General features: G+C 35.6%; 1 protein-coding gene across 2 annotated transcripts in view; it reads right to left on the reverse strand.

Annotated features, from left to right (window-relative positions):
* Positions 1-201: 201 nt before the first annotated feature.
* Positions 202-23,417, reverse strand: part of GALC (galactosylceramidase) — a 40,547-nt gene continuing 17,331 nt past the window's right edge. Inside the window, exons 7-17 of one of the 2 annotated variants that reach the window (XM_032188022.1) lie at positions 20,292-20,422; positions 16,246-16,401; positions 14,015-14,139; positions 12,080-12,207; positions 11,570-11,659; positions 10,865-10,954; positions 9,595-9,739; positions 8,936-9,116; positions 6,056-6,219; positions 4,669-4,745; positions 202-2,800 (exon numbers count right to left, since the gene is read on the reverse strand). In XM_032188022.1, the coding sequence (XP_032043913.1) occupies positions 2,657-2,800; positions 4,669-4,745; positions 6,056-6,219; positions 8,936-9,116; positions 9,595-9,739; positions 10,865-10,954; positions 11,570-11,659; positions 12,080-12,207; positions 14,015-14,139; positions 16,246-16,401; positions 20,292-20,422 (1,431 nt within the window). In that variant the 3' untranslated portion in view covers positions 202-2,656. The remainder of the gene's footprint in view (positions 2,801-4,668; positions 4,746-6,055; positions 6,220-8,935; positions 9,117-9,594; positions 9,740-10,864; positions 10,955-11,569; positions 11,660-12,079; positions 12,208-14,014; positions 14,140-16,245; positions 16,402-20,291; positions 20,423-23,417) is intronic. The other variant, XM_032188023.1, reaches the window with a different exon arrangement.

Below are 23,417 nucleotides of genomic sequence, written 5' to 3' on the forward strand. Positions count from 1 at the left end.
GAGCACTATAAGTCCTGATGTATATGGATTTTGAGGTTATTTGTTAATGAGGAATGTTTGGCTATTCAGTATCAGAAAAACTGTTCCAACCAAATTAACCTAATGCCAAGCATCTTTACCAGGAATTACAATGAAAAACCTGTCAGCTTCCTTACTGGAGGATACCAAGACCCATTTACAGAAGCATTCTGCACAAATAAAGGGTTTTTAAGTGCTTTATTTGTCCATTTGGAATGATTAGTATTTATAATCAACAACATAAATCTACCCCTCAATGAAAGACCTGACAGCTTGTTATTACCAAGCATATTACAGCCTGCTGAAGGGTGAAGAATTACAGACATAAGGATGAATAACATTATATCACCATTAAATCACTTACTCTGTTCATAACAGTTTAATCCTCTAACATTAATAAATTAAGATTAGAAAAAATAATCAACATTTCCAGTGACAAAATACACTGTGTTTAGTACACAAAATAACAACAGTAGTTTATTACACTAGTGCATTAAAAGGTACTAAAAAATGGACAACTCCTTTGGAATACCTTCTTCGTTGCTAATCTTACATAAACATTGCCTGCAGCCCACACAAGATTTTCCTATTAGGGAAATCTATCACAAGTAAAATAAGTTTATTCTACTAACTTTTTCTCTTGTATTCGTTATTATTTGAATATAAGGACCTAAAATTAGATTCCTTCACGTCTGGAGTTCCCAGTGACATCCCCTCTTAAATCAAGCAAGTAATGAGCAGATTTGCATCCACACTTCAACCACTAGAATGAAACTAAAGTAGAAAACAGTTTTTTTATTTTTCAACCCATTTAAAGAAACAATATTTGGAAGCCTTCTACAAGAATTTCAAACTTCAGTGCTTTAGACCATTGTTTAAGGTTACTTGCACATATGAAATTTGCGCTTATGAATGATTCATAACCAGCTGTATAATTCTTACAAAACTAAAAAATTTCATCTCCACTTACTAGAGATGAAATTGGGGCCCCTTCCTTCTTCAAAACCTGACTTGGAAGAAAAACTTCTAAAAAAAATTATAGTAATAATTTCTATTGCATTAACTCTATCTTAGGTGACAGCTTTGAAGACCAAAGTCAATGCTTACCGGAAACAGCCTTCAAAATAGAATGGATCCAAGTAACATTCGGCATAAATTGAAGTATATTGCAAATCTGTTTCTCAAAAGAATCTCCAAGATTCTCAAAGTTACTGCCTGCTTCAGATAGCCTTATTCAGATACAAGTGGCCTATCATGTTTGCAGAAGTACTTGCTTGCCAATTAAATAAGATGTGAATGTGAAAAGCAGACACAGGAGGCATGTTTTGTTATGGCAACAGAGATTTTCATTCTAAATAATGAACAGAAAACTTCACAAGCCAGCTGATGAAAATCCCATTCACTAGCTCATTATAGTCACAATGATTTTTTTCCTGTAGCACAGTAACTTGGAAAAAAATGTGAAATATCAAAAAGAGTCCCTCCTTTCAGACTGCATTTCTGATCCTTCAGAATCTTACTCCCTGATGCATCGAAGTTTAAAAACAGACACTTGTGTCAACACCAGTGCCTGACACACTAGGCAATTCTGTCTGTATCTACCTGCTGTCACTTACCTTATGAACAGGTTGCAAAGTCTTATGGGCAAGGATGTTTTTTTCCCTGTTACCTTTAATGCAAGTACATGATAGTATCCATACCTCCTCTGTGCTAGAATAATATAATCAACTCCATAACATATTGTTATACTTGAATTATTTTATGTTCTAAGCTTTAGATCATCACAAATGAGAGATGGATGCCAAGGCTTCTAGGAACAAAAAGACATTTTTCGATATATGACCTGACATCGAATGCCAGCATCCAGGATTCTGGATTTTTATTCTTTGCAGCAGGCAAACAAAAACACAAAGCTTTCAATAACGAACTGCAAATTACAGTATCTTCTAATCTATTTCAATCCTTTCATTGGACAAAGGAGGTAGTTGAGAAATAAGGCATATCCTGCATTGCCTGTTCACTTTGTACGGCACATTTCCATTCCACTGAAAACACGATATATTTTAAGGCTGGCAGTGTAAGTTGGAAGAAGTAATAAAATACATTTGGAGTATTTATTGTAATGTCTAGCCTCAGACTGTAGTAGAAACACAGGCAAAGCATCTTTTTTCTTAACACAGAAAATTACATTCTTCATCTAAATGAAATCTGAAAATGATAAACCTACAACAGTATGGGGCCACTGGCATTTAATTCTTCAAGAGTGAAAGGAATGGACACAATCATGTTAGTGTTAAAAATGCAGCTTTAAAAGCCTTTATCATATACGAACTTCCAAAGTTATCTTAAAATGAGCTGGAAAGTTAAGACCTTGTTATTCAAAGGATTTAAATCCACAAAGTTGTTTTCATTGTTACCTTGAACTAAAGTTCACCCCCAGAAATCTAAGAGCAAAAATCCCATAGCAACCAGGGGATAAAGTTAGTCATGTTTATAACTAGTCAAGTAAACTTTTAACAAATAGGATGAGGATTCAGGTTCTTTTCCATCAGATCAATCACAGTGTTGTCCCCAAAGTTTAAGCTGTCTCTTCTTCAAAGAAAGATGAGAACTGCATTCTCCAAATGCAAAAGCCACCTCAGCTAGCTTCAACATGAAAGTTGTCAAACTGAGCAAACTCAAATGAGCGAGTTCCAATAGCAGCCCATCCGTTACTTGGTTTAGAAATGGTGACATTCTCCCAGAGTGGATAACCATTTAACAGCCCTGAGGCAGAAGCGCCCTGTCAGAAAACAGAAAGAAAGTTAGCTTTGTAAAATCCAGCAATCAAATGTGTTGACACTGAGACAGCCTGTAAGGAAGATGAGACAAGCCTGAAAGGTGTCAGGTGAACTCTCAACTCCGTTTCACACATTTTCCACGCGGAGGTACTTCTAAATAATCACATAGAACCATACAGTGCTTATCAGCTCTGTGAAACACATCTAATGCCTTTACAGTTCATATATAGAAGGTTCATCTTTCCCCAACTCGCAGCTTGCAAACTCACCGCAGAATCTCAAAGGTACACTGGTTTTCTTCTTGTGTTGGTGTCATATTCCCTTAAAACAGCCAGCTGTTTTGAAGGGCTTAGCAAAGCTAGAGCTACCTGGAACTACAAAGCAGTTCTTTTGTGGATATAATACACCTGGCATTGACTCTGCACAATTAGGCAAAAAGTCAAAAGAAGAAAAGAATGATGCATTTTAGTCATTAAGTTTAAAGGAGGGAATTAGAGAACTTTCAAGTATAATGTTACCATTAAAATTAAGAACAGTTTCAGTAAAAGTTAAATTTTAACTTGCCAATAACTTGTTAACTTGCACTAACTTGTTAGAAAAAAAATAAAAAGCATTCTATTTTACCTGTATTTCTTAATCTGAGGGATAATTACAGACACAGGTAAAACCAAAGAATACTTTCTAAAAAGCAATATGAGAGCTCTCACACAATCAATATTGAGGCCTCTACAATTCTGTTATTGCCTCAAAGGCATGTTTAGCACAAAATATTTTAACAGCGCAGATGGAAGTCTGTAGCATCGTAATTTTAAGATTAACAAATGTCATTGTTTTGTGCTTTACATAGTTTACTCTCATCTTTAGTACCACATTCAGGTTAGTAAGCACCTTAGTCTATTTTACAGATAGCAGTCACTGTCATAAATGTGGGTGTACAAAAACAAAACTAAATTACTTCTATTTCAATGAATGTCTCAGATAAGAGCATCTCTTTGTCTCCCAGTACAAAAGAATAAAAGGGAAAAAAAAAGCTTCTAACACTCACTGACATTTTAGCATGAGAGAAAGACTTAACACTGAATCTCAAAGACAGTTTGTTTCTGTACAAGATATCCTCAACTAGGATTTACACTTCCTCATTATTTCAGGCCACATGCAGTTGTGAAGGTTATATTAGGCAAGGGAATTAGGCACTCAGCAGAGGAGCTTAGAGCCTTTGAGTTACTTGCAACAACATCAATTCCAGCTAATTGCACAGGTATATTTTAAATAAAGTTTGATATCAGTTTTCTCACCAAGTAACTATGGTCAAAAAGGTAAACACACACACCAAAAAAACAAACATACTTTAGACAGGCTTCTAATCAACTGCAGACCATTTTTACTGCAAAATACCCATGCTTCCTCAGTACAGGAAAGAAGAATAGCTGCTCAACCAAGTTCCCCAGTTCCAAGCCCTTAGGAGGCACCACCTATGAGGACTTGGCACTCAAAGAGAATTGATGGGAATCAGATTCATAAAGCAGACTAGTTTAGTAGAGTCTTTAGAACAGGAAGTCAGGTCATGATCCTTTCATTAGATTAAGCAAAGTATTTGCCTCTAGCCATCCTATCACCAGCTTTCAACTCATGATTCTGGTTCTCTTCTATGCCCTCTCCAGTTTCTCAAGACCTCTCTAAAAATATATGCAGCAGAATGAGGTATAGTATTTCAACATTGGTTTAAAGTAACAAATAGAGATATTTTTGTTGCTTTATATAAGTAATCTAATGCAAACAGTCTCTCAGCAGAGGAGCATAGTTTTGTCTAAGCCATTTAGTATTAGAATTTTCATTGCTGATTTTCTAGCTTTTTAGCCCATGTCCTTACCTGGATGTTGAGTGTAAGTGTGTGCCATGCATTGGCCCGGACACCAGAAAGTCCCTTCATTAATACTTCTTCTCCAGCTGTAAAAACATGCTTAAGGTTAGCAAAGTGCTATTTCACCCTTTTGCCAAGACAAATACCAAACTAGCAAAAAAGAAAACCTCATTTTCAGAGATGTTCAGGACCAAAAATCTAAAAATTTCATTTGCAGCATGGAGGGCTTAATATATAACCTAGACTCTGTACTGTCTGTGCATTCCCCCATTTTGGCAAGACCTTTTCTCTTCTGAAACCTCCAATGCTATTTGGCCTGAAATACAGACTCCCTCTACTCAGAATACAGGTTGACAAAATATGAGAGTAATTATTGCTCTATTTGTTCTACAGATCTCCTTGTTTACATACTAGAACTTTATGAATTCAGAGGATTTGAGATGCCACATCATATTGCTGAGTTCTAGGCCAAAATTTAAACTACGAAGAAATCGGGCATGATTGACACCTGGTTAAGAGACCTTAGAAAAAAACAAACCTAAGCACTAGAAGTAGAATCTTCGATTATTCAACAGACAGTTTTAGCTGCAAGTTAATTTAATATTCAGGCTCCCTTCCAGAAAAATATAAAAATCGCTGAAAATAGATGTGGAGAAAAAGTTATACGGCCTAATAAGTGTCCCCATCTGAAATAATTAGGTCATTAATCAAAATCCCCTCAACTAGGAAAAACTATTCTTTAAGTAATGCTGATATCTTAACAATAGAACGGACCACAGCCCATTCTAAACACAAGCATGTTTTTACACAGAGATGAACTTAAGTTGTGCAGTTACACATTGCGAAGTTTCCCTAAGGAACAACAATGCGTTAAGAGAAGGTAACAGAATGCCTATGTTACAATACTATACCTAACCATGGTGAAGAAAAAATAAGAAGTGGAAAACTAAAGCCATCAAATAGAATAGGAGATATTTTTAAGGCCTAGTGCAGTGTGAAATTCATCACTATAGGCTATCTTCGCATGAGATGTACTGTAGATTTAGAAGTTGCATTTGAGTCAGAAACTATTTCTTCCTAGGCATAGCAAAAGAACACAAAACAAACCTTTCTGTAACACTGAATCAGAGTATTTATGAAAAGCAAAATAATTTGCATTTGCTATTATAAAATAGCTTTCTGACTATCTTCTGCTGATGAAACCTGAGAACAAGAAATGGAATGCCTATTAATGTTCAGATGCTCTTGCTTGCATAAGAAATATGACCATCATTACAGCATAGTGGGTCAAGTGATGGCAGATGAGTAACAAAAACTGAATGATTACCTTAATAAAAACATTAAGCACAGTCGATGTCCATACATCAGCATCTGCTTTTACTAAATGGCTGCTTACCTAAGTCACCAGTGACTCTGTAGGTGCCATCTGCATAAACCCAGAAGAAAACTCCTTTCGTACGACGAACGTATATCCCACCATTGTCAACTCTTCCAGCAATAAACACACCCCCATCATCTTGCTTTTCTATGTAGATGTCACAAGTGACTGTCAGATTCACCCTGTAAGAGCAGTTAAGTTTTTTTTTTTTTTTTAAATGAGAAAAAAATGGAATTTTTTGAGCAGTCAGTAGATAGAGTACTCCCTACATAGTACAGCAACCTTCTTGAGAAAAGATTTAGGCATCCTAATTGGGACCTAAGGGTGTGAGAGACACAGATTCATCTTCACTGATGACTTGTCAGGACTGGTTGTTTCCACCTGTGAGTTCACAAATTTTCTCAGTATGAATATTTCTTCTAATAGACCAACAACAAACCTAAGTGTATTGCCAACATGTTAAAATCTGTTACACAAAAGGTTTGTGTTGTCCACAGTAAAGCTTTCGGGCTTACAAAAATGGAAGTTGCTTTTAGATACCAATCAAACCCAAGTTTCAAGGCAATACTACCACATTCTGTTAGAATTTTAACTTAATTTCTCTAACATTTTTAACATATAGGCCAGGTCTTAGGAAACTCAGACCTCTTGCTCAACACGCAGAACAATTTTTTTTTAAAACAGAAAGTTCAGATAGGTTGAAATTACTTGATTTTTTTCCTGAGCCAATACTTCATCTCAACTGTAAAGCATCAGGTTTTACATGTAATGACAGTTGCAAAGGAAAAAAAAGTATCTACCATTAAGCAAAGGAATACCAGAACAATCAAATAGCACTTAGAAAATTTACCCGAGTTGCAGCACTAGCTTCTTAGAAGTAAAAAATTATGTCTATTAATGAACGTTCAGCAAGTTACATTTCTACATCCCATATCTGAATCGACTTCCAATAAACTGTTGTGAATATAGATACAGCTACAAAGTCATGTATTTAGGAAGTTTCCAATTATTCAGTTATTTACTAAACATAGAAAAACACTCAATGTCCTCAGCTCAGCTGACAGAAATCATTAAGGACACCTATATCAGGAAGTCGTCTTCTCAGATCTTACATAAAAGAAGAGTCTCATATGTCATTCTAATACAATGTTATTAAAAGTATCAGGTTCTCGGATAGACATTCATTACACAAACTGTGTGAGATTTCTTTCTTGCCTCCCTATGTATTAAACAAAAGACTCCCACATCCTGTTCAAGATATTATAATATTGGAATCAGTGAGAGTTAAATAGTAATATTTATAGGATATAGCTAGGCTCAGCATAACAAGAGCAAAATTTAAATTTAGGAGTAGAAATACAGAACTTTCACAAGCACAAGATTAAAATCTAAACTAAAACTAAAGAATCCTCAACTTTAATCATAATAAACTGCTATTGATGACTGAAGTCAAACATCTTCCCATAGAGAAATTCAGAGCAAGATTAGTTCAATATTTATTTTTATAGTGTACAATAACGGTTGAAAATATCTACCCAGGCTTAAACTGGAGACAAAGCAAGCAAATCAAAGGGCCTGAAATTGAAGATTTTCATTACAAAACATCACAGGTGTGTAAAACTTCAGTAACCTGGTGAGTATTCAAGAAGCAAGTTTGTTTTGAAAATAAGATAAGAACTCAAAGAAGTGGAACCAGAATGAAAAAAAAAATAGGAAGATTCCTAGGGATTTCAGTATAGTAATTTAAGAGTACGTTAAATATGACCTACTCAATGAGGGGGAGCTGATAAGGGGAATACAAGGCTTTACTTAACAAAAGGCTGCAGAAAGTAAATGAAAGATCTCCAGCTACAAGATAGCGGTATGTTTTCAGGCTTCAGAGCAAAGTGATTTGATCACTTGTCACAGTCAGAAGTAAGTTTGATGTATGTTATGAAAAAGCATTTGGTTGAACACTGATGTCACCACAGTGAAAGAACAGACAAAATGGCTATTTTAAAAAACATACCAAAAATTTAAGCTAGACTCTTCCAAATTAAACAAAAAAATCTTAAGCATTAGGTTTATCACTAGTACTAAGCTAATTATCTAACAGGCTCTTTCCCAAATATTTTTTTAATTTTAATTAACATTATGCTAAAATATGCTGTTCCATTACAAATTACTGCCATCATAGCTCCTAGAAAGAACTGTAATCATAATCATAATCTTATGAGACTGGGAAATCTCAGTTGCATCTACCCAGAAACAAAACCGTTTTAAGCAGAAGGTGAATCAAATCCACACAATTCTAGGAACTGCTCAGAAGATGGCAGTCTACAACAATTAAAAACTGCACTATCTCCTGAATTATCTCACTGACATGAAATTGATCAAGTCACTAACAATCGAGCAGCACAGTATAAGATTAAGTAATTTACACTGAATTATTTTTTTGTCCTATTTGAAAAACATACAAAAACTAGTGCTCACTTCAAAATTAGCATTCTGCTTGTGTGATACTGATATTTTGAGTTGGTCTTCCCATGTCCGTTTTTCTCAAATAACAGCATGAACAAGTATGTCCAGCATGAGTTTAGGAAAAATTTTCTCCAATATAGTGGAGCACTGGGCCATGTTACTTAGAGATGAGGTGGAATATCCATCCTTGGATGTTTTCAGGACTTATTTAGACAAAGATAAAGTTGACCTGAACTATTAGCATTGGCAAGAGATCCGAGAAGGGTTCAATGACTTAAGAAAGTCTGTCAGTTATCATTTCTACACATCTACAGATAGCCTGAATGCACAGACTAGCTGTGCAAGAGAAATTAAGTTTGAAATAGATCGATTAATCATAACCCACACTGGTAAGGATGACATTTTCCCCAGATATCACCAAAAATAGTGTTTACATACCAATGAAAATTTCCTATGATACTGATGGTCTGGTCTGCATCAGAAACCCAAGTGATGGGTCTCTGAACTACCACCTGTCGGAGTGTGAAAACATGATCTCCTGGGTCAGAACCATTTATGAAGTACTCAAATACACCTGTCTGATCTGCAAAATTTGGAGCTTCGCTGAAAGGTGGATTACCTGTTCAGAGAATAAAATGCATATGAAAACCAAAACATTATTTTTGTTCTGTCTACTCACTCTTGCTTTCAGAAGTTTCCTCTGAAGATATTCTCCAGACTTCTTACTCTATCAAAGTACAGACTCCAAAAACTGAAGTATTGGAAGTAGGCCAGTTTTCATAATCACATGAACAAAGTAAATTACCTTCTATCTTTCTTCACAAAAACTAGTTCAGTATATTTGAGCTGTATCTTTTGCATCAAAGAACTGTAGCAGCCACCCAATTAAGAGCTAGAATTAAATATATTTCCTTACAAGTGAGGTATACACCTGTAAGTTAACAGAGAAACTGGAATAAATAAGCAAAAACAAAACACATTTAAATTACTTCATACCTCCCAGACCAGAGGACTCAAATACCACAGTTATGGCCTTTCTACATTGAGACTGTATCCTGTGCATAAATGAAGTTTTTCAACAGAGAATTCTGACTTACGAATATTGAAATCATCTTTGTAATTTGATGGAAAGGGCTGAGGTGGGGGAGGCTCTGGACAACTACATTTCCGCCCTGTCTTGAGTGTGGTTAAAGTATAGACTTCATCCACGTCTAGGTCTATAGAAAAGCTTCCCCTCCAGACCTGAAATTAAATAAAGCTCAAGCTGCAAAAAATCAAAACTAAATTACAAAATACCCAAGTTTCTGAGTTAAAGGATATTCTCTAAAGGCTGATTTGAGGCAAAAATCTTATCTTCTTGCCTCGGTGTTTAATATCTCCAAATTATTTTTGAAAATTACTTCCCCCAAACTCCTCATTACCTTGAAGTAAGTTTGTATACAGCTAGTAAAGCTATAGTCAAACAGAGCTTAATTATACAGTTCAGGCATCAAAGGCAAGAAGTTTCAGCAACAGGGAAAAACATCAGGAGTTACAGAGAAACTGCTGGGAACATCCTGTTGTGGGAAGTACTTAAGTCGTATTAGGCACAGTGCTCTGTTTTTGAGAAAAGTTACTTTAACATTAACCAGTTTGAGGAAGTACTTTAAAAAAAAAAAAATTAAGTTTGCGATGTATGTCCCAAATACATTCTTAATGCTTTGAGTAGTACAAAAAGTTATCCCAACAGAGGCTCTTTTCTCAAAAAGATTTCTTCTAAATACACCCATTGAACACACACATCCCAAAAGTTCGACAATGAATGTGGGCGGAGAAGCCAAAAAATTAGAATGTTATCACCTTCAGGCCAGAGGAATACTACAACTACCACCTTGCAAATCCTTCTACAGCAGGAACTTCAGTGCTGGAATATCTGGAATAATGCTAACACCCAGTGTATGAGCATGAATAAAGTTAGGTTTAACAAATGACGCTCGGTTCTACTATACTGACATTTTATTGCATTTCAAAACCACAGGCTGAAAATTCAGTAAGGTAGTCCAGAAAATGGAAAAGGACATCCACATGCATCACAATGGGATCACTTAATTTCATTACTTTCAAAGTATATATCTACAAGAAAGCAGTAATGTTTCAGCCCTACAAAACAAACTGCATCACCAGTCTACTCAGCGATTATCTTTATGAACACACACTGAATACCATCAAACTTCTCTCTGAAGAGCCAAGTACAAGTTACCTTAGATTGCCTTATGTGATTCTTTTTACTTCATAATCCTACATTGCAAAACAAAAAAAAGCATCTTTTTTGCACTTCCATTTCTTAAACATAATAATACAAAAGATTAATAAAACTAATTAACTTACATCTAAAGGTTGGAGTTGCTTGAATAAAATAGAGTTCGCAGATTCAAAATCAAGCCTTGAATACCACACTTGAAGGGTTTCCACCAAATACTACAATGAAATGTAACAAAATTAAGAAAAAAACACCACACAACTCCAATATTGACCTCAAGAAACATCAATCCTTTATGGGTGTATAACTTCTGTTATTTTAGAGCTGTTGATCTCATTAGCAGTCACCCCTCTATTCTGCTAGCCATAACGTACTTTATATTTTTGTAGATTTTATGTCGATAAACCCACATTATACAGTCAGCTGCAGTTATTTTCCTGGAAAGGAACTGATGACAACTAGAAAGGTCATGAGATCATAACCATGCTAGCCAGGCAACCTATATCAGAAGCTCAAAGCACTCAGTCTTGAAATAAATCCTAAAGAAAAATCCAAAAATTCCAAGTTCCCGGGAATTTTTTCTTCAATATACGTATTATTAGACCAGGAGGGTAGTAACTGTACAAATTCAGCTATGATATTACATGTTATGGTGAAAGCAGAAGTATAATGTTTAAAACTTTGGCAGGTATATAACAGCCTATAGTACTGGAGGTCAAGACTTTTGATCTCTTGCTACCCTACTATATTACCTTGCGTGCATTTATCTCTCAATAGCTATTCACCTTGCAAGAGTAAACAAAGGTTACAAAGGTTATTCAACATCTACTTACAAAAGACCCTCTGAGGTAGAAAGTTGCTCTCTGAGGTGACACATTGAAATGAGGCAGTGGAGGCCTGATACATTGAGAGTGATTATGAGTCTGAAGAAAAAATAACAGAAGGACCATACATTACTAGAATGCATCAAATGCCAATACTCATGAAAAACTGGATAGATTTAAATTAGAAAAAACAACACGATCAACTTGCAACTATTTATTTCATTAACTTAATGATGATTGTTATTATACAAACTTAATTTTATTGGGAATACTGCTTTAAGAAAACTACACAGATTTAATTTTCTCCCATGGTATGTTATGAAATTAAGGCTAATTTGTGATATAGAAGTTATATACAAAGTTTAGATAGAAAAAACGATTTGTAGTAGCCTAACAAAGCTACAAAAGTATCATATAACATAATCACAGGTATTAAGCTATGTAAAACCAAACAGGCTCTTTTTAATAAAATGTTCCCTTTGTCTACCCTACTTTATTGTAATTGCTGATGCACATTACCATAGTTTCAATTATGATGGTAAGGTTTCCTAGGCCATCTGTCAGAGCTACAAAACTGCCACCTCCTTCCAGGTGTCCGTCAACTTGCAAGTATGACCAGCCTGGTTGAGTAAATTGTGTTGTGTGCGCTAAGACAAAACAGAACAAAAATCAGAAGAAAACAAATCTTAATAAAATGTAACATCCATTTCTAATCTGAATTAAATTTCTTGCACAAGAAAAAGGTGATTTGGGGAAGGAGGTAATGGAATTTCAAAAAAAATTCTACCCATACAAGAAAATTAAGAACTTGTACTAAAATACAATTAAAAACATCAGCTCTATGACAGATAAAGCAGTTAAAACAAAATGTTAGCAATTATTTTAAAAAGGAGAAAAAAAAATCTTATCATAGAATGGTTTGGGTTGGAAGGGACCTTAAAGATCTAATTCCAACCTTCTGCCATGGGCAGGGACACCTCCCATTAGACCAGGTTGTCCAAAGCCCCATCCAACCTGGCCTTGATTGCTTCCAGGAATAGGGTATCCACTTCTCTGGGCAACCTGTTCTGGTGCCTCACCAACCTCAGAATAAAGAGTTTCTTCCTAGTATCTAATCTAAATCTACTCTTTTAGTTTAAAACCATTACCCCTTGTGCCCTATCACTACACTCCCAGACAAGAAGCCCCTCCCTAGCTCTCCCGTTACGTAGCCTCTTTTATGTACTAGAAGGCTGCTGTAAGGTCAGCCCGGAGCCTTCTGTTCTCCAGGCTGGACAACCCCAACTCTCTCAACCTATCTTCACAGGAGAGGTGCTCCAGCCCTTTGATCATCCTTATGGCTCTCCTCTGGCCTCATTCTAATACTTCCACATCCTTCTTGTGCTGTGAGCCCCAGAGCTGAACACAGCACTCCAGGTGGGGTCTCATGAGAGCAGAGCAGAGCAGGAGAATCACTTCCCTCACCCTGCTGGCTGTGCTGCTTTTGATGCAGCTCAGGATACAGCTGGTTTTCAGGGCTACAAGCGCACATTACTGGGTCATGTTGCACTTCTCATCAACACCCACTATATGCCACTAAATAAATCAATCATGTATATGTAATATGAATATTCACCACAGTTCATATTTCCCCCCCCCATCTCTGTTTAAAAAAAATAAAATCAGTAAACAGTTAAGCCAGGGAAAGTATACAAGGGTATCTCTTGAGGAATAACTACATTGGGCAGAATTTTCAGCATGCAAGGCAGTACCAAAGACATATGACCTAGATCATGAAAATCCAGACAACATGGAAACAGGAACAGCTGCTCAGTTGTTCTGAACTGTTCATGACAGTATAGCCATTTTTTCCTAACATTTTTACATATACTCATAACTAGCAAAAGAATAGAAATTAAAGCATTTGTCTTGATCCTTCTTCACAGCATTGTATATGCCACTAGCTTTCTGGAACTGTGGCAAAGGCAGCAAAAGATTACAGCAGGACTACAGAGTAACCAGTGAATCATGCTTTCATAAGACAAAGCATAGAAGTATTCCCCTTTCCTAATGCACAAGAAAACACTGAGTTTAACAGATCAAGAAACTCAGGCAGTACAAGAATACAGAAGTTCTTTGCTCTGTTTTCTCAAATTGTAAGGTAATAAATGTCTACTTATGGATGAAAAAAGAGTGTAAAAGAATAGGAAAGTACACTAGTCTCTACAGGCACACTAACCCTTACAGGCATTTCAGATCAAACGATTTTAATAGCAATAAAAGGCAGTAGCTTATATATTTCTGCATGATCAAGTCAAACATTAAGATTTCCCTTGCTATTAAGATCCCTGGTTTCTCTCGAAAGAAGCTTTTTTTCTTTAATGTTGGTTTAATTTGGTGCAAAAAAAAAAATGCACATAGAAAAAAAATAAACAAATAAAGGCTTCATACAATACAATTACACAAGCCTTTTACCTGTAATCCAGATAGGTGCTTCTACTTTGTAATGGCCACTCCATGGCTCTTGTGCTGTCATTAATCCACATCGACCAAAGGGCAAGTCTTCATAATAGCTAGCCACTAAATTCCACGCAATGGTTCTGGAAAAATAGGTTTGTTTTGTTTACTCATATGGATTGTATTAGATTAAATTAGTACAAGAATTTATTCTTTTTTCCTCCAGTACACATTCAAAAAGCTTCACATCCCAGCCAAAAAATAAAGTAAAAGTTTCCCAGACAAAAAAAAATTATATTTATATATCATTACAGCAAAAGGAGAGGGAGAAAAAACACACTACAATAACCCCACAGGAAAGGAAAATAAGTCATCATCCAGAGTTGAAAACTTCATACTAAACCACTGATACATTTCCTATCTCTGTCACCATAAAAAGATGCACAGTAAAAGAAATGCGCACCTGAGATTCCATACTTGCTAACCACATCAGCTGAGAGAAAATTCAAAATAAAAAAATGAAGTTGTCACAGTTCACAATTTTATTAGCTTTTTTGTTTGTCTGGTTGTTGTTTGTGGCGGTAGTGTTTTGATGGTTTGGCGTTTGTTTCTTTAAGCCCTGATAAGAAGTATAATCCCCCTTTTATCCACATAAATAAAAGGACAGTAACTCTAGTTAGTAACTCTAACCAGCCATCACCCAGGATTTACTTTAAAAAATTGTCAGGACATTGACTAGGTTAATTTTCCTAACATCTTCTGATTTGTGAATATCAGTGAGTATCTGTTGCTATGACCTTAAGACCTGTGCAGCCATAGGCATGTAGATACAATTTAATAAAGGAGTTACAGAGAACACAGAAGCTGGTATGTGATTTTGCTTTTATATAAATGAGTGCATAGAGCTCATATTCTCAACTCATCGCCTTAGATTTATCACATGATAAACGCATTTCAGAATAGATACTGAAGTCCTCCAAAAACACACTCTTAAAATAAAGAACTCAAGATGTAAACTTAGCTTCCTCACGGTAAAATTTTGCCTAAGATGCAGCACAAGGCAACAAGAACGTAGGGAACTCAAGCTCAGAGGAAAGCTCAGAAAGATTAGCCTCCCTTCATCAGGAAGGCTCAATATAAAAGCCAAGATAATTGAAGTATTGATTATATGGATTTGGAACTGTTCTATAATTTATGAATAATTTCTGGCTGCTACATCGCGAAACAAGTGGGGTTTATATAATCTCAAAGAGCTTGGAAAAAGAAGAAAATGCAACAGGAAAAGACTTATCCCTAAATGAAATACTAAAGAACATGAAAATCAAGAGACAAGTCAGGAATTCACAGAGGAAATAGTTATGTGGTAGAAATTTTCAGCTCTCAGAGGGAAACAAGATTCACAGAAGACAGTCAACTCAATAAGTTTCTCTTTAGAAGCATGCAAGTGCTTTCTGCTGTGCTCCATTTCAAGCATTTCAGAAAAAAACATTTCTCTTTATTAATCCAAAAATAAGTTACATAAAAGCTAAAAGTTTTGAAGTGATTTGCTTAGATCCTGATGCCTCCATTTTCTTTAATCAGACTATTTTTTATTTTTTTTTTTTCAAATATTAGTAGTTGTTTCACTGGAAAAAAAAAATATTTCTCCCATTCTGTTTTAAAACTGACTTACATAATTACCCGCTAAGTAGAACAATAATTTTCTTACAGATTTCAGTTTGGCATGAAGATGTACAGAACAAAAAAAAATATCAAAAGACCACAACAAGTTTTAGAATGGTTTCTCAGAAAGTAGCTGTATGGAAAAAAAGAAAAAAAGTAATAAAATACTTTCCTACTACTTTTAAATGAAGACAAACAACCTGATAAAGACCCTAAGAAGCATGCAGCTAGATTAGCTTTATTATGTTATTTTCCTCCTGTGTTTTTCAGGTTGTTAGTTCTTAAGAACATTCTGTTTTTAAGAACTATCACCAGCATCTCAAAAACAGATGAACTCCACTGCATAAACCAATGGATACACATGGAACTATGATGACTAAGAATGCATTAAAATTTGTGGGACTTCTAACCCAGAGAGAGATTAAGACAGTAGACTTCACACCTTCGTATATTTGAACTGGGACTGACAGAGGAGAAAGTTTCAGTTTACCTACTCCCTTAACATAGCAGGTAGATGTGTTATATGGTACTTTAGACAATTCTTACATATGAAGTTCCAAAAGCTAGCAACAGCGTACAACACTTACGAGGTCATGTTTCCATTCACGTAGTTTTGGTTTAGGATCCGAGCCCAACAGCCTGCACCTACTTCATCGTTGAAAGTACTATAATCTTCTGAAGACCACAGTTTTTTCTGCGTTAATAAGGCATTTGGCACTGTTTTCGTTCCAGGATAGTGAGCCCTATACAGCGTTTTAAAAAGAAAGAGCACTTATCAGAAAAAGAAAAATCAAAGCCTGGAAGTACAAACATCAGCAATAATTCCCCTCTTCCAAACTTAAATTGAAAAACAAACTCTCTTTGGAATAATATTAATGGAATAAAAAACTTGGAACAAGAGAGATGTGTAATACATCTTATCATATTTGCATCAGTACAAGACTACTCCTTTAAAACGTTACCTTCATAAGTAAGCCTAACTTAAAATACATCGTGTAATGTCTGCAGCTAGCTAAAGCAAAGCTTTATCCTGAAATTAAGCTTGATAACTTGTATGAGTACTTGCATCATGCTAAGAGAAATACACACTTTGTACTACATTAGACAAAACTTTAATTATAAATCAACAGCAAGATACAGTACTAGGCATTATTCTAAAAACTTAATGGCATTAATGCCTTAATGCACCTGAACATGAACTTAGCTCATTCTTTTCAACAAATGCAGCTTTCAAACAGGCGGTGTGGACTATAAGAGCTAAAGAGGCATAAACTGAAAATAACTGAAACATGATCAAAGCTAATTTTCTTGGCAAAGCCTTTCTTAGAGTACATATACTTTCTCCCAGATAAAGACTACTGATCACATTCAATTGCATCATTTCAATATGGCAAATTAGCCTAGCTGAAATAAAACATTGCAGAAATCAAGATCATTCCCCTCAGTTAGGACACGCATTGAACACACTAAATGCATATACTAAAATGAACTATCAGCACTGGAAAGGAAAGCATAAAGATTTTCTTTACTACTAGGCTGAAACTTGACAAATTTATCAATTTGTGGGTCAGGGACAATAATATTTTTTCTGTACTGATTGTTGGTTTTTAAGTATTTTCTCCCTATTGGACAATTGGCCATTTCCCATTGTTGTAGTCTTTCATATCTTGCTTCACTAATGATAACATAAGACACAGTAAAGATTTTAACTACATCCTTGTACAAATTAGCAAACGTTTTCGCTTTAGCTTGGAAGCACAAGTATTACCTTAGTACCAAGAAACTTTTTTTCTAATGGTGTAAAACATGTAGCTTGCAAAGATAAGGCAGAAAATGAAAAGATTTGTATTCCTACATTCCATGTCCTGAAGAACTCTTTATTAAAGAGTCAAAAAAAATTATTTTACCAAAATTCAGGGGGTGGGGAAGGGTGGTTAAGAGCTTTATATAAAATTACACAGGAACAAAGTCTATAGAGCTCAATTTTCCTGCACATAGCAATATACCAAAGTAGAGGAGGGAATAAAAAAAAGTCAAGTTAGAAATAGCAGCTTTTTTCCCCCACTGTATTTCTTATATATCTGTACAAGGTTGTAAAAATTAAACCTAAAAAAAAAGACTACATAACACCATCACTGCAACAGAGCTTTGCAAAAAAGCACTACTTACAAAAACCTCAAAATCTATTTCTCAGTATCTCTTGAAAAAAAAAAATACAATTTGTCAGCTAATATCACTTGTTATTCCTTGTTCTCTTTCTTACTCAGATTGTAGGCCTGGAAGCAACAGGGGGACAGTTTGAATTTGTACTAGCGCACACATCATATATTCTATCGTGGAAAAACAAGACGTTGTGACATTACTTTTGTTAATTTGTACATAATTAGTTTTGACCAACTTCTTTAAAAGGCTTAGTTTTCTGTGACACTTACGTTTACCCAAATGCCTATTTAAAACAGATCTAGTTAAGAACATTGATTATTCTAACCAAAAAGACTCAGTTGTCACCTAATGACATTCTGAATTAATATTAGGTAAAAAAAAAATTAAATCTGTTATTCTTGAACTCACTGACACTCTGTAAAATCTTCCTGTTTTCTTTCCATTAACAGCATGAAAAAGGGGGATATTTTTTCCAACATGGAGAGTCAGAATAGCTTGGCCTCTAACAGTACAACACAAAAAATTAAATTTTAGATTAAAAAATATTTTTAATTTTAATTTAATTTTTTTTTTTTAATTTAAAGTTGATTTAGTTTAAGTTAAATTTAAATTACAATGTAAGCAGCTTACATTGTGTTACAAACAAGTAGCACATCTAAAGTACTATGAATAAGCATAGAATTTGCAAGCCCATCTTTGAAAAACATTTTTTTCCAGGAGTTGCCACGTAACTTAAATCTGTATGAGTAATACTTGTTTAATTCATTCTATTTCGTTTCACTGGTAAAATTAATGCAGCTGTAATAGCTCTGAAAAGCTGTTTGGAAATATCACATTAAAGAGCTTTGGTGACCTGGGTCATTCCTTTGTGGGTGAACATTATTAAGGGTTTTTACAGTATCTCTTCAGGGCTCCCCCTCATTGCAAAATAACAAAAGCAGTAACTTTAACTAACTTTCCCTCCAGCTTCTCTGACAGGAAATCTCAGAGATCACAAATCAGGTTACAAAGCCAAATTTGTTTTTTGTATATTCATGTCAAATACTGGCTAACTGAAATATTTTTGCAGCTTCAAATTAGAAAAACCCCAAAAATATTTTTGAAAAATCCTTTGATGATATGTGCACTTCTGAATGCCCAGGAGCTAACTGATTATCCTTCACACAAAAGGAGTCTATTTCAGCTCCCTGAATCAGGGTAAGGACTTTAAAATTTATATTTCTTGCACAGAATTAAACAACTACAGTTTACTGAAATAGCAAGAAAATAGTTGAGCTTCTGGAATTAACATTAAGTACATACTGTATCTGCCAAGAAAAGCAGAAAGGAATCACGCTATGTTGCGATCATCGTAACTACAGTGAGTTTGTATCTGGTCAGAGTGAGTTGATAATTGCTTTTGCTTATTGACCCACACATGATCCAAAAAACAACCTGCAAGAAACTGTTAGGATGTTTTTTATTGTTCAGAGTGAGAGGAGGGGTTGTTTTTTTTTTTTTTCCTGGAATACAGACTTCTCCATGTTTAGAAGGAAAGCTTTCATTCCTCTGCCTCTGTGGGTCAAATATATAAACATGAAGACAAACATTGAACAAACCACCAAGAAATGAAAATATCTAAACATTTCTTAGTGATATGATTTAGTGGAGGACTTATCGGAGTTAGGTCAGAGGTTGGACTAGGTGATCTTGGAGGTGTCTTCCAACCTAGAAGATTCTGTGATTCTATGAATGAAAAGTTGAAGCAGGAACAGCCACATCTGAAGCATGTGGCTAGGTCAGCCAAGTCCATGGAACCTGATTAAAATTTAGAGCCACTGAAAAAGAAGTTAATGAGCAAATCTTATATATATTTATATTCAGAAGTCAGTAATCAGCTTCAAATTTAGCGTAATGCCTTCATAAAATATTACCACCATGTGACGAAACCCAGAACTAGAGAAACAAGTCAGCTGATTTAATACTTCCCGAAATAAGGCTCCCATCATAACAAAACAGAAAACTGAGAAGAGTTATGTATTTTTTGTTATAAATAATCAAAGCACCAATTAAATTCTGACACACTCCAGTTTCTTTAACAACAGAGTGGTGCAAGTCAGTAATACAAGGTTGTTTTTAAAGTCATAAAGCTCAAGCACTTTTTGCACATCAAATACAGGAACCGAACCAAACCAACTCTAAGGAAAAAAAAAGGTTTTCCAAAACCCCTTCAAGTAATCAAATGCACAGCCACAGCCAACTGGAGTCTTGCACATGACAGGAGACTCCTAACTCAATTAAAGAGTTTAAGCTGCGACCAGGACAACAGCTCATCTGACATGATGTGGGTTAGTAAGAAAGATTACAGTGTCAAACCTTTCACCGCAGGTAAGAGTACATAGAGGTAAAGCTTTGGTTATGCCATTCGAAAAGAAGCAACAAGACAAACTTTAAACAAACCACCAAGAAACAAAAAAAGAGAACCCCCTACCCAATGACATCGACCACGTCGTGGAGCTCAGAGTCAAGCAGCAAGACAAAGGAAATGGGCTCCCACAGTCTATCGCTGGCTATGATCCTCACCTGCTGCAGGCCATGTTTATCCAATGTGTACCTCAACAGCTTGGAAAAAAAAGAAAAAATAGGAGAGCAAAGAACAGAGAAGGGACAAAAAATGTTTTTCAAATTGTCAGAAGTTTATCTTGGGAAAGTCTTGGAAAAGGCAGCATCTCCTTCAGCACTGTTTGAACACACTTCAGAAAAACCGTATCATGTTTCAATTCTTGTTTTTGTCCCAGTTGCAACAACTGTTACACCAAACAAAACGTAACAAACAGATTGTCAAGCACCGACTGCCTTCAAAGGAGGACATTTCTTCTGCCATGCCAAACCCCAAAGTACATGACAAAAGGCAAAGTGAAAAACATTTGGTTCTTGTTTTCTCACACACAAAACTGCAGATGAAGTTAGAGGCAGACAAAGCCTAGCACATTTCATGCAAGATAATCTACTTGCAGAACAGCCACTTCAACATTACAATGCAGAGGGTTAAGCTATGAGAACCACGTACAGCAGGGCAAGGACATCTGAATGTTAACTGTCAAAGGTTTGCGAAAGCAAAGCAAACGTTTAATTAAACAGAGCTGATTCCGCCTTTCCTCCCTTCTAATCCACTGTTTCAGTTTAACAGTGAAGCAACACACAAGTGAGATCAGCTCTTCCTAAATACAACCAGCAGAAGAAACGAGAAAAATCCCAGACACACACACTTTATTACTCAACTGCATTTTATTCTCAAGCTTTATAATTGCAAACAACGTATACTTCCCAAGACACATTTTAAGGCCTTGAAAATTACTGAAAAAAAATCTAAAGTGTCACATAAGGCCAAGGCTAACAACATAGTTTCTTGAAATCCAGAAGGCCCCTAAACAGCATTTGTTGTGCTTACAATTCAAGTAACTTCAAATGCCTGACGGCTCTCAAACTTGATATATTGTAGAAACACACACAGGAGCATCTCTAACAGTTCTACATTCTTGTTCTACCTACAGGAAACAGTGCTGCAAGATTTTGCATAGATGAGAAAGTGAACTAGCTTATCTGCAGTCTGGAATATCACGATTTCCTGCCCCTTAAGGTTCTTAAGAACACTGTCTGAACTCAATGGTAATGTTTTATTTGCACTGTATTTTCCTGTTATATCTTGTATTAGAGTAAGGCAATATTTGGTTTGCAGACTTAACATACATATCAAGGCTAAAGCATTTTGCAATTAGGGCATGTTCCTGATAACTACAGAAAGGCAGTTGGAATCCTGGCTTCAAGAAGGAGGATCTGAGAAACTACTGGCCTATCAAACTATCCTCACCAGGAATGTTAGAGAGGATCACCCTGAAAGCCATTTCCAAGCACATGAAAGACAAGGAGATGACTGGGAACAGCAGCATGATTTACCGAGGGCAAATGATACCTGATAAACCTGACTGCTTTCTGTGACAAGACAACTGACTACTTGTGTGACCAAGGCAAAATCAGTGGATGTCATTACGGCTTGTCTTTAAGGTCTTCCACCAAACTGGGCAGTCCAACCAGGCAATGATTACTCATTATGTCCCCATAGGCTAATATAGGGCTAATACTGTTTGATAACTTTATAACAAACAAAATAAATAAATCAGGAAGTTCACAGCCTATATGTTGAAAAGAAGGGCTGCTATTTATGAGGATCTAAACAGACTGGGAGAAAAAAGAAAAACAGGCTGATGGGAACCTTGTCAAGCTCAACAAATGCAAACAAGAAGTCCTGCACCTTTGACAGAATAATCCCCTGCAACAGTACAGGCTGTCAACTGATGGAAGATTGGAAGATTCAAGTAGGTATAAAAAATTAAAAGTAAGGGGGAAAAGAGATAAAAGGTAAAAGAACAGGAGCACAGTCAAAAACGTAGAATAAGCTTCCCAAGCGAGTTGTGAAGATATTCAAACTCAACTAGGAAACCTCAGCGTTATGAGGCTAGGGAGGCATTCCATCTAATTACAGATAACATCCCAGTTATACCACATAAAGAAAATGTTCTTTTATAAGTAAATTGTCTCGATTTTGTACTGTAGATTTTATGTCCCAATTATGTCTTGGGATCAGTTACGTAAAAACAGAATGAAGAAATAGTTTCCAGCTTGTGCTTTGAACTATGTAAAACAAAAATCCTATTTAAAACAAATCCTAAAGACAGCATTTTCTACAATTAATATTTATTCTCCTGTCAGCTTCGCATACTCTTGGACAAGTTAATTTATCTCTCTTACAGAAAATGTCTTCTACCTCGGAGAAAGCAAATGACAGTGAACTGAACTTGTTCTTCTTAATGGACTGAAAAAGCCTTCCTTGATGGCTTTTTTGATTAACAATTCTCTTAAAGCTGTGACTACATTAACTGTAACAATCAACAAAACAATCATCCCTTACATAAAAGCTATAGTCTTTACAAAGTAACTCCTGTCACCCCTCCTCATTCCTTTTAAGTAATTAAATAATCATGGCAAGTCTTATTTTTTAAATGCCAGACACTAGGAGAGAGGAAAAAATTGAAATGGCAGCCATTGTTTATGCTATTTGATCACGGTATTAGAAAACACTCATGATACATCAACACAAAATATTTTTTCTCTCAGCAAACATATTGACCTGAAGGGAGATTATTTAAAAACACCCCCCAACAATTGCTGCCCATTAATAATGACTTACAAGTCAAAGATAACTAAAACCAATGAGAACTACAGAGAAACATTTTACTTTGTTGACTTCTAAATAAAGATCAGAAAAAAATATTTGTAATATATTCAAGTCTACTTGCATACCATCATACAAGCCTTTCAGAAAGAACTTGCCAAAAAGCCAGGCTTTGTTAAACTCTGAAAACCAAATCCACATATAACACAGAAGAGGGGGCACCAAGCTCTAAGTAATACATTCTGGGAGAAAGTAGTGGGAAGATACACTACACACAGAAAAAGAACTGATCAAAATAACATAGGAAGACAGTAGCGAAGGCAGTATTCCAAACAAAATAAGGAAGCATAACACAATTTAAGACTTAAGCTAACTAAATTACAT

This window comes from Aythya fuligula, chromosome 5, assembly GCF_009819795.1.
Source record: "Aythya fuligula isolate bAytFul2 chromosome 5, bAytFul2.pri, whole genome shotgun sequence".
Taxonomy (NCBI): domain Eukaryota; kingdom Metazoa; phylum Chordata; class Aves; order Anseriformes; family Anatidae; genus Aythya; species Aythya fuligula.